Source organism: Nanorana parkeri, unplaced genomic scaffold (genome assembly GCF_000935625.1).
Source record: "Nanorana parkeri isolate BGI_ZX_2015 unplaced genomic scaffold, ASM93562v1 scaffold369, whole genome shotgun sequence".
NCBI classification, from domain to species: domain Eukaryota; kingdom Metazoa; phylum Chordata; class Amphibia; order Anura; family Dicroglossidae; genus Nanorana; species Nanorana parkeri.
In genome coordinates, this window is record NW_017306637.1 from 1048987 (window position 1) to 1058422 (window position 9436).

At 44.5% G+C, this 9436-nt stretch overlaps 1 protein-coding gene across 1 annotated transcript in view; it reads left to right on the top strand.

Annotated features, from left to right (window-relative positions):
- Positions 1 to 342: 342 nt before the first annotated feature.
- Positions 343 to 9436, top strand: part of MAST3 (microtubule associated serine/threonine kinase 3) — a 114788-nt gene continuing 105694 nt past the window's right edge. The window contains exon 1 of the mRNA XM_018558944.1: positions 343 to 482. Within this exon, the coding sequence (XP_018414446.1) occupies positions 400 to 482 (83 nt within the window). The 5' untranslated portion in view covers positions 343 to 399. The remainder of the gene's footprint in view (positions 483 to 9436) is intronic.

Consider the following 9436-nt stretch of genomic DNA (forward strand, 5'->3'; position numbering starts at 1 on the left):
GAAGGAGAGTGGCTGATTGTGGGGGCAGGGATGCTGCTACAGATGTCCTATGTTCACTGATCATCGAATGCTACCAGGAGACAAGTTCTCTTCCCCGGATTCTCCTCCACTCCTTTGTCTTCCATGCTGCTTTTTCTTTCCATTTATTTACCTCGTTGGGAGCATTGTGCAGCTCCAAAGCCAGGCATTTGGTGGCACCACAGCAAGTCTAATGCAAAGTGAGGTCATCACTGAAGTTATGTGTCCTCTTTACTGATGCCCGGAGATGTATTTTCTACTTCCTTCATCTGTCCCCCCTGGCAAAATAAGAAGGGGATCCATAGCAGCGGGCGAGATAAAGAAGTGTGTGCGCTAAGTGGACGGAAGGTCTGTTATCCATTACTGGGCGTTTAAAGGAAGATGTCGGATCCAAGTTACTGGACTGCGGTCCATCGGTGTAAAGGACACCTGGCCAAAGGGGCGTTACTGCAGCGGTCAAAGAGGTAAATATGTTCCTGGTTTTTGTTAGCTAATGTACACGGCGTGTTAAAATACTTGAATCTACGCTAGATGTTTTCGCCAGAAACTTGATGAAAAATCCAGCGTTTCGGCACGTAATTATTTGCATTTATGCATGTAGGGTGTATGCACATAAACGCATTCTATTGGTTAGAACGTTCATTCTTTCTAGCCACTAGATTGAATTCACAAGCACTGTTTACACATGCGTACGCAAGTTTGCATGCGTGTAAAATATGCCACTAAGCTCTCTGAACGTAGGGTTGGAGCATATTTTCATGCTGCTGTAAAATACGGAGCTAAACCTCTCAATGCGCATGGACGCATTGGGGAAAAGGAATAAAACATGTCTGAGACAAACTATGTCTCAACTGGTATGTAGCCAATCAGCTTTTACATGTTCTTTTTCTAAGTTGGGTGCGTTGCTATTCATTTGAATGGCACCTCAAAATCCTTTGGCCCCAAAGTGTGGCAATGCAATACCATACGCTATACCATACGTTGCAATGCAGCTAAAAAAGTAGCGCATGCGCTACTTTTTTGGCGCCACACCACACTGAAACACCTGGTGAACCGCGATGTGGTCAAGCAAATCAAATGCAAATCAAGCAAGCAAGCAAATCAAATGGCAAACGCACTAATCAATTTGTAACCAGCTCCAAGCAAGGTGCACATGGAAGGGCTTTATACAGTAAAACAGCAAAAGGTTTCCCAGCACACTCACCAGCCAGCATGTAAAACAACTTGTCTCACCGCTAAGGTTAAAAACAGAGGTTTAGATACACGTCTTCTGCAGAAAATGTGAAAGCCGCACAGCCACGCCAAGACACCTCTATATAGTGCGGTCCTAACTCTAACCTATGAAAGTCTCCATCTTGGAGCACATGTAGCAAAAGATGTGGTCAGGCGCATTGCGGTCAGAGGTGCATTTGGAGTTCCATTCAAATGAATGGCAACGCAACACACCTCTTGTACTGCACGGCATGTGCCTTGCGCGGTAACGTGTGTTAATTGCGTGCAGTTAACACAATGCTATGGTGTGAATGGGCCCCTAAAGCTCTGGGTTTCTCTACAATTTTACCTTGTGTCAGGGCCAGGCCAAGGAGTAGGCAGGAGAGGCGGCAGTCTTGGGCTCTTCAGCAGGAGAGGAGCACAAAAAGGGCAGGGCCTGCAACTTACGCTGCTGAAGGAGTTCAGAACTCATGGACAGGGTGATGCATTTTGGCCTTTTTTGTCTAGGCTACTAAAGGACCTTGAAAGGGGCCTAAAGGTAAGGTTGGAGTTCAGCTTTAAAGTGTATTTCCACTTTTGCAGTCAGATTTCGGAAACCACTACTATATATTTGATTTCCCATGCACACAGCATTCCTAAAAATATATATATTTTAATGTTTTTTACCATTCTAGTTGTTTGCAGTCTGCACAAAGGCCTGCTCCAAATTGCTCTGAACAGTTTCAAAGGGAAAGTGGGAACAGAGAGAGAGTATTAAAACACATTGCACCACATTGTGTCATCAGACAGTGTTCAAATCTAGTTCAGCTGATAATGAGATCTGCCAGTACAGACTGGGTTAATTATTGGAAACATTAACTCCCCAACCCCCTCCTTGACAAAGCAGGAGAAAACTTCCCGGAGTCTTCAGAAAAAAAAGGGGTATAGGGTCAGCAGGAATGTTTATTTTTTTTGTTATGGTATGTAATGAGAACATGTAACAAGAATAATGTAGGTGTTATCCCAATTGGCCACAAAAGTGGAAATCCACTTTACATTTCAACACAAATCTTCCTGTAAGATTAACAGGGATATGCACAAAAGGGTGAAGATTTTGGAGAAGGCAGGAGAAGTGAACAATCTAGGACAGTGGTTCTCAACCTGTGGGTCGCGACCCAAAAGTGGGTCACAACCCACAGTTGAGGGGGTCCCCACGTGACTTGTGCTGTGCTAGGTAAGAGGCTCTTCAGCCTCCTCCTAGCGCAGCAGTGTCAGCTCTACTAGATGGTGGTGCAGCAGCAGCAGGCCAGAGAAGATCAGAGAGAGGGGAGGTGAGTGCTTGATCACCAAAGAGCCACACCAGTCACCACAGAGCACGCACTGGGCACCACCAAAGAGTGCCACTTACCACCTGAGAACCTGCATAGCCTCCTGAGAGCCCACACAGATACTAGTTTTGGTTCATCCCTAAATGTTACCGTTGGGGGTCACCACCACTTGGCAAAAGTTACCAAAGGGTCCCGGCCCTAGAAAGGTTGAGAACCACTGATCTAGGCCAACATAGCTGATTAGGGAAAAATTCTCCAATTCAGCTCACTTTCCATTTCAGCTATGTTGTCCTAGATTGTTCACTTCTCCTGCCTACTCCAAACTCTTCACCCTTTTGTGAAGAACCCTGTAAATGTGCATTTAACATAATTTATGCTTGTTACTTACCTGTAAAAGCATCCCTTCTATAGACATTTAAAAACCCTTAAGACTGCTTCTTGGTGCCACCATCTTGCATGTGATGTCAGTGGACTCAGAATTCGGCTAGTTCACACCAGAACTGTGTGCGTCTGTGAAGCTGCAATTCTATGCGATATTGTTGTGATTATACCATGATTGATGCGTTTTTGTTTTTGCTTCAAATGGGATTTCATGTGCATGCCAGTGCGTTTGCATGCAGCTAAAATAGGGCAAGCAGTATTTTTTCTGACTGCATTGGAACAAACTGCACTGGTGTGAAGAGAGCACCAGAAATCCCATAGGAAAGCATTGTGATGTATTTTGGCTGCACCAGCCAAACTGAACAGACTGCATCACAACTGCATCTGGTGTAAACTAGCCCTCACTCAAGTGACACTCTATGACAGGGGTCTCAAAGTACCAGCCCGCGAGCTGGTTCTATGTGGCCCGCAGCCAGCTCACAAGTCTGGTACGCGGTCAAGGACCACGTACCAGACTTGCGGGAGCAGCTACACGATCTGCATCTCTGTCAGCTGCAGACCGCATAGCTGCTTCTGTGCCGGCACTTGGATCCTTTCGGCCGGAGTCTTCGCTGAACGCAGGCAGAAAGGGTTAATTAGAAAAAGGCACTGCACTGCAGCTAACATACTAACAGCCCCACTCCTGTTTTTTTTTTACTGGAACGCAGCAAAAACATGTCAAAAACGCACTGCAGCAGTCTGCAGATCCGCACCTGATCGCATGTGAACAAGCCCTTAGTGGTATTATAACAAAGGCAGCTCAGCCCCGAGGTGGTAGGCCACGTAAAATGACAGAGCGGGGTCAGCGCATGCTGAAGCGCACAATGCACATAAGTCGTCAAATGTCTGCAGAGTCAATAGCTACAGACCTTCAAATTTCGTGTGGCCTTCAGATTGGCACAACAACAGTGCGTAGAGAGCTTCATGGAATGGGTTTCCATGGCCGAGCAGCTGCATCCAAGCCTTACATCACCAAGTGCAATGCAAAGCGTCGGATGCAGTGGTGTAAAGCACGCGGCCACTGGACTCTACAGAAGTGGAGACGTGTTCTCGAGTGAGGAGTCATGCTTCTCTGGATTTGTTTGGCTCTTTTTTACTGATATATTTACACACACACACTTTACTTTCTATCTGAGAATTTGTGTAAATATGTCTGTAAAAAAAAAGATTGGAAAATGCAGATCGCCATGGCGACCAGCTTTAGTTTGCTGGCTCCTAACTTTTCCAGCTGGGTACTGCAAGATTTGTCCTGACCTCATGCACCTGTAATTTTGATGTAGTGTAGTGAAATGGTAATGCTCTAGCATTCACTACATTTAGTCACAGCCATTGTAGTGTGTGTGTGGAGGGTATACAATAGGGCCAGCCAAGTAAACTGCAGTGGAAGCAAATAAAAGAGTTGGTACATGGTAGACCACCACTGATTTAGGAACCAGCAAGTAAATTACTTGGCAAACCCATAGTCTGCTTCACATCAGAGGCTGCTGTTGCTGATTTATTTATAAAGGTGCTGGCTCTGGGGCTGTAATCTGATCTGACTTCACTACCTAGTGGGTCACTGACCTGGAATAAGCTTGTAGCTTACTGGCCATACACAGAGTGAATTTCACCCAGTTCTTGAAAATTGAGGGAGCTGGGCATTGAGTTGTAGGCAAAAACAGTGCCTGCAGTCAGTCAGCTGTAGTCACTGTTAAGGTGCCCATACACCTTACGACCATCGTAAGACTTTTGTCTTGCGATGGTCGTAAGGTTATTAAAAGCTTGTACGATCTGCCCATCTTGGACAGGCAGATCGTACTTGCGATGACTGCAATGAGGGGCGGGCTTCCGATGACTGCAAACGGGCAGTGTGCACGTGCGCACACCGGTCCGTTCGGCAGTTGTCGAACAAGCAGGCCACTAACATTGTACGATTCTCGGCGGGTTTTCAAGCCTGCTTGTTCGATGGAAGACTACTGTACGGTCGCACGCCTTCCATACACTTTGCGATTATCGCACGATTGCGAGATTCCCTGCAATTCTCGTACGATAATCGTACAGTGTATGGGCACCTTTATGGCTGCAACTAATTGATTATTTTCATGTAGTCCTTAATCTCTATTTCTGCAGCCCCAACACTCAATGAACAGGAAACACTCAGTACAGAGGCTTCCTGTTCATTCATAAATTGAAGAGATAGTATCTGTTTTACTATGTCCAAAATCATGAATGAACAGGAAGTGATGTAGAGCACGTCCTGTTCATTCGTAATTGGTGATAGTATCTCAATACTATGTCCTCAGTTATTTACAAACATCGAAGTGCTGATCACTGTGGTGCTTGAATATTACAGGGAACGATCAGCAGATATTTCACGTTTTTGCTGATCGTCCTGCAGCTCTCCTACCCGCACCACCCTGCTCGGCCTCCTGGCAGCTTTCTCCTCCCTGCTGGGTGCCGACAGGTGGATCGGCTCTGTGTCCCCTCCGATCCCCGCTGCCTCTGCCGAAACAGGCAGGGATCCGAGGGCACACAGGCCACAGCATGCAGCGGACTCCCAGCGGGGAGGAGCAGAGATTCGTCCATACACGTTGTTTAGTGTGGAAAGAGGAGTCTGTTAGGTTGAAAGATGTATGGCCACCGTTTAATAGTTGAATATCTTATTTGGCAATCTTCTGTTTACTTGCTAGTTATATCTTTTAGAGCCATCTTTTTTTTTTCATCCATTGCGTAATGATGCAGACTCATTTTTTTCTGTGTTAGGGGCGTAATAAAAATACTAATACCTATGCAGGATCTTGCTGGCTGTAAGATCCTGTGTGAAATGGTCCGTATAGTGGTTGGCAAAGTGCTTCCTTTTACATATATTTGGACACATAAATGTAAGTTAAACATTCACATCTGCAAAATCTGCAGCTACAACAGTTGGTCACAGAACGTTGAGGTTAGGTTCAGATCTGAGCGATACCCAGGATGTGCCTCCCAGGGATCATGTGATCATGTGCTAGTTTCCCGATCGATTTCAATGGGGTTACTTCCCTCTATAACTGCTAAAAAAAATACAAGTACCTTTTTTTCGTGACACACAAGGCGCTGCTTTTTTTTTTTTATATAGCCACGATTGTGTTCAATTGCATGGGTGGAATTGGGTTCAATTGCATGGGTGGAATTAGAAAAAAATGGCACCGCCAGCACGATTGGCTGTGGTGGGCGACTCGGTGACCACCCAGCAATCCGCACGGTTTTGTGCACAATTGACGCGCGGTCATGGATCGCTCAGGTGTGAACCTAACCTGAAGAGTAGCAAGTATTTGCTTTGTTTTGATTCTTTGTTATTTTGAGCAGAATCAACATTTATTTAAGTTCCTTTAACGCACAAAGTTTGAAAAAAATGTGTAGGTAAAGCAGAACTACATATTCCTTACAGCCAAGGAAGGCGCCATCTTAGCCTCTATTTAGATTACAGTTGCCATGGTGCTGTACATCTGGTGCTGTCAGCTATGACATCAGCCATGTGAGGGCTTGAAAATTCAGTTGAGAGCTAAAATAAGCACTCTGATAAACTTGGCAGTTGGCATGCCTTAAAAGTAACTGTTTTGGGAGATTGGTGGGTAAAGTTCCTCTTTGATATCCTAATTTGGTATCCTACCCCCTTCATTCCGATAAATGGTACTAAAGCTGTGTCTATCTCCTGGTGGTGCTGCAACATGAGCAGAGAAAAACAAAAATTTAGACCAATCTTGGGCATGGTACATAGACTGATTTGGTCCACTTTAACAGGTTTTCCACCACTTTCTCCAAAAATATGCCCCCTACGCTTACATGCTTCATATCACCATTTTTTCACAGCTCCCTGCTTTCTAAATCATATTGGGAAACTTGTACCAGACACATTTCATTTTGTATCTGTTGATGAATAACTTGCCGACTATCACGTACCTGGTCTGGGAGACTGGATGGGTGAGGAGGCTTCCCTTGCACCTCGTGTCTTATGGCCTTTGAGGATGGTGACAGAGGCCAGTCAGACACCGAGTGCCAGTGGTTGTGAAACCGTGGAAGCAGAAGGGTAATCCAGATATTGTAGTCAAGGCAAGCCGAGGTCAAAGCCGGGAGGTCAGATGCAGTACCAAGGGAATTTGAAGAAGAATAATCCAATAAACAGTCCGAGGTCAAAAAGGCAGGCAGCAATCAAGGAAGGTAGTTGAGGCAGAAACAGGTCAAAATCCAGGTAAACGATAATATTCAAGACAGGGCAGGGAACAGGATACAATACACAAACAAGAGCTGAGAAGACAATCCAGCAACTAAGTGACATGCTGATCCAGTTTATATAGGGAAGTGAGCCAATCATGTACCTCACTTCCTGTGCGCCTTTGGCACGTTTTTCTCGTGACTTGCGCTGTTTGCACGTCACTTCCGGTGCGCCATACGGCGCGTCTTTCCGTGGGGAATACTTGTTGTGCGCATGCGCCTGTTTATCCTCCTAGCGGGACTTGGCGCATGCGCGGAACGGGCATGTTGCTTACACCAACCATGGTCTACAAAACATTAATAGTGTGCGGATATATAGAGTGGGAAAAGTTCTTGAAATTACCACTGATTGCCTTCATGTCCACATCTCCCGTCAAGCGTAATGATTGGCAGCATGCCACATTGGCCACACTTCTTATGGAATTTTCTTGAGCAGGAATCACTTCTTGAGCAGGAAGTTACACATCATAGGGAAATGATGTGCATGTGCTACTGAATCCCTTGAAACCTCTCCTTTGCTATCTAGTTGTGGCGAGTGTGAAATCAACATTCGCCACTAAAAAACTGAATAGATAACCATTGCTCATGTATCACTTCCCCCTCCCTTGTAAGCCCTCAGGGGCAGGGCCCTCCTTACCATCTTGTCTTGAATTGTATTGTGATTGTAATGTCTTCCCTATATTGTAAAGCGCTGCGCAAACTGTTGGTGCTATATAAATCCTGTATAATAATAATAATAATTGTTTTAAAAAAATATGACTGTTTGTCTTCCCTGTTGCTTGTTGAACACTATGATTATATAGGAATAATGACTGGCTGACAGCTTATAGGAAGGTTATTTTTTTTAATCCGAATTTAGTTTCTTCTGGAGGGTGGCTACTTGTGTTCCCCATGGTCCCTGTGCATGTTGTAAAGTAGCCACCACTCAAAGCTCACTCACGTGATGGACTACAATCTCAATACAAATGAGTAACTAAACATGAGATAATCGTCCAGGAGTTTAGTTAAATGAAGAGTATATAAATGCAAGTGAAAAAGCAAGTTCTGAGGGTATCTGGCTGAGTTGGTGGTTCATATATATTTAAATCACAACAGGCACAGCAGCAAGATCACAGTTAGATCCTGTATGTTTAAGAACCTTTTGATGCAAGATGCATCCAGCATCTAACTGCCATTTAAATGCTGTCTAAAGAAAAACCTATGATTCAGAAAAATACCCCCGGGGCCTGTTTCTTCACTTGCACGTGGCTTTGGGAAAGCCGAGGATCCAGGAGTGTTGCTGAATGGATGGGGCGTTGCTTCCCTGGCGGTAGCAGAGTTTATATCTGAAGTATATGAAAGTGATTTTAGCCCTTTAAAGAGATCCTGTTAACAACTTAACATTGTGCAGGTAACAGCAGAGAATAACTAAGTATTCTAAATGTTTGTGTTTTTTTTTATTTTTAACTTTTCCTTATGCTGGGCACACACACCTTACAACCTTACAACTTTTGTCTTGCGATGGTTGTATGGTTGTAAGGTCATTAAAAAAACGTACGATCTGCCTATCTTGGACCGGCAGATCGTACTTCCGATGACTGCAATGCCGAACTTACAAACATGCTACACACCCGACGAAAATCGTACGATTCTCGGCGGATTTTCGAACATGTTCGTAAGATAAAAGTCGTGCAACTTTACAGTAGTAGAGGTCGCACGGCTTCCACACACCTTACGATAATCGTACGATCGCGGGATTTCCCGCGTTTATCGTACGATTATCGCAAGGTGTGTGGGCACCTTTTACAGTTCATCCTTCCTACCAATCTGCAAGCACCCCACCCGCACTTTTTTAATCTGTCCCCCCTCCCCTTTTTAAAACGTTATACATTTTGTAAAAACATAGTCCTTGTCCACCAACATTCCTTTTCTGGGATGGGCACACTTTTTCTAGTAAAATATAAAAAATATGAAAGAGAAAGCTTTCCAAAATGTGAAAATCATCACAAAAGAACCACTGCGTAAAAAAAATAACCCAGTAAAATGTACCTGTATAACAAAACCAGTAAATGTGGAATGAATATTCACTTCTCTTTACAGCCTCGGATAGTTAGACACTTTATACATTAGACCTAAAATGAGTCTGTGCAGAGCACTGGAACTTGTCTGTAATGTATGACTCATGCTAGGCATGTTGTGTAGTCTCTAACAGTTCCTATATAGTTGTTTTGATTGTGTAATGTTTGAAGTTTGATGTCCCTTTTTTATCC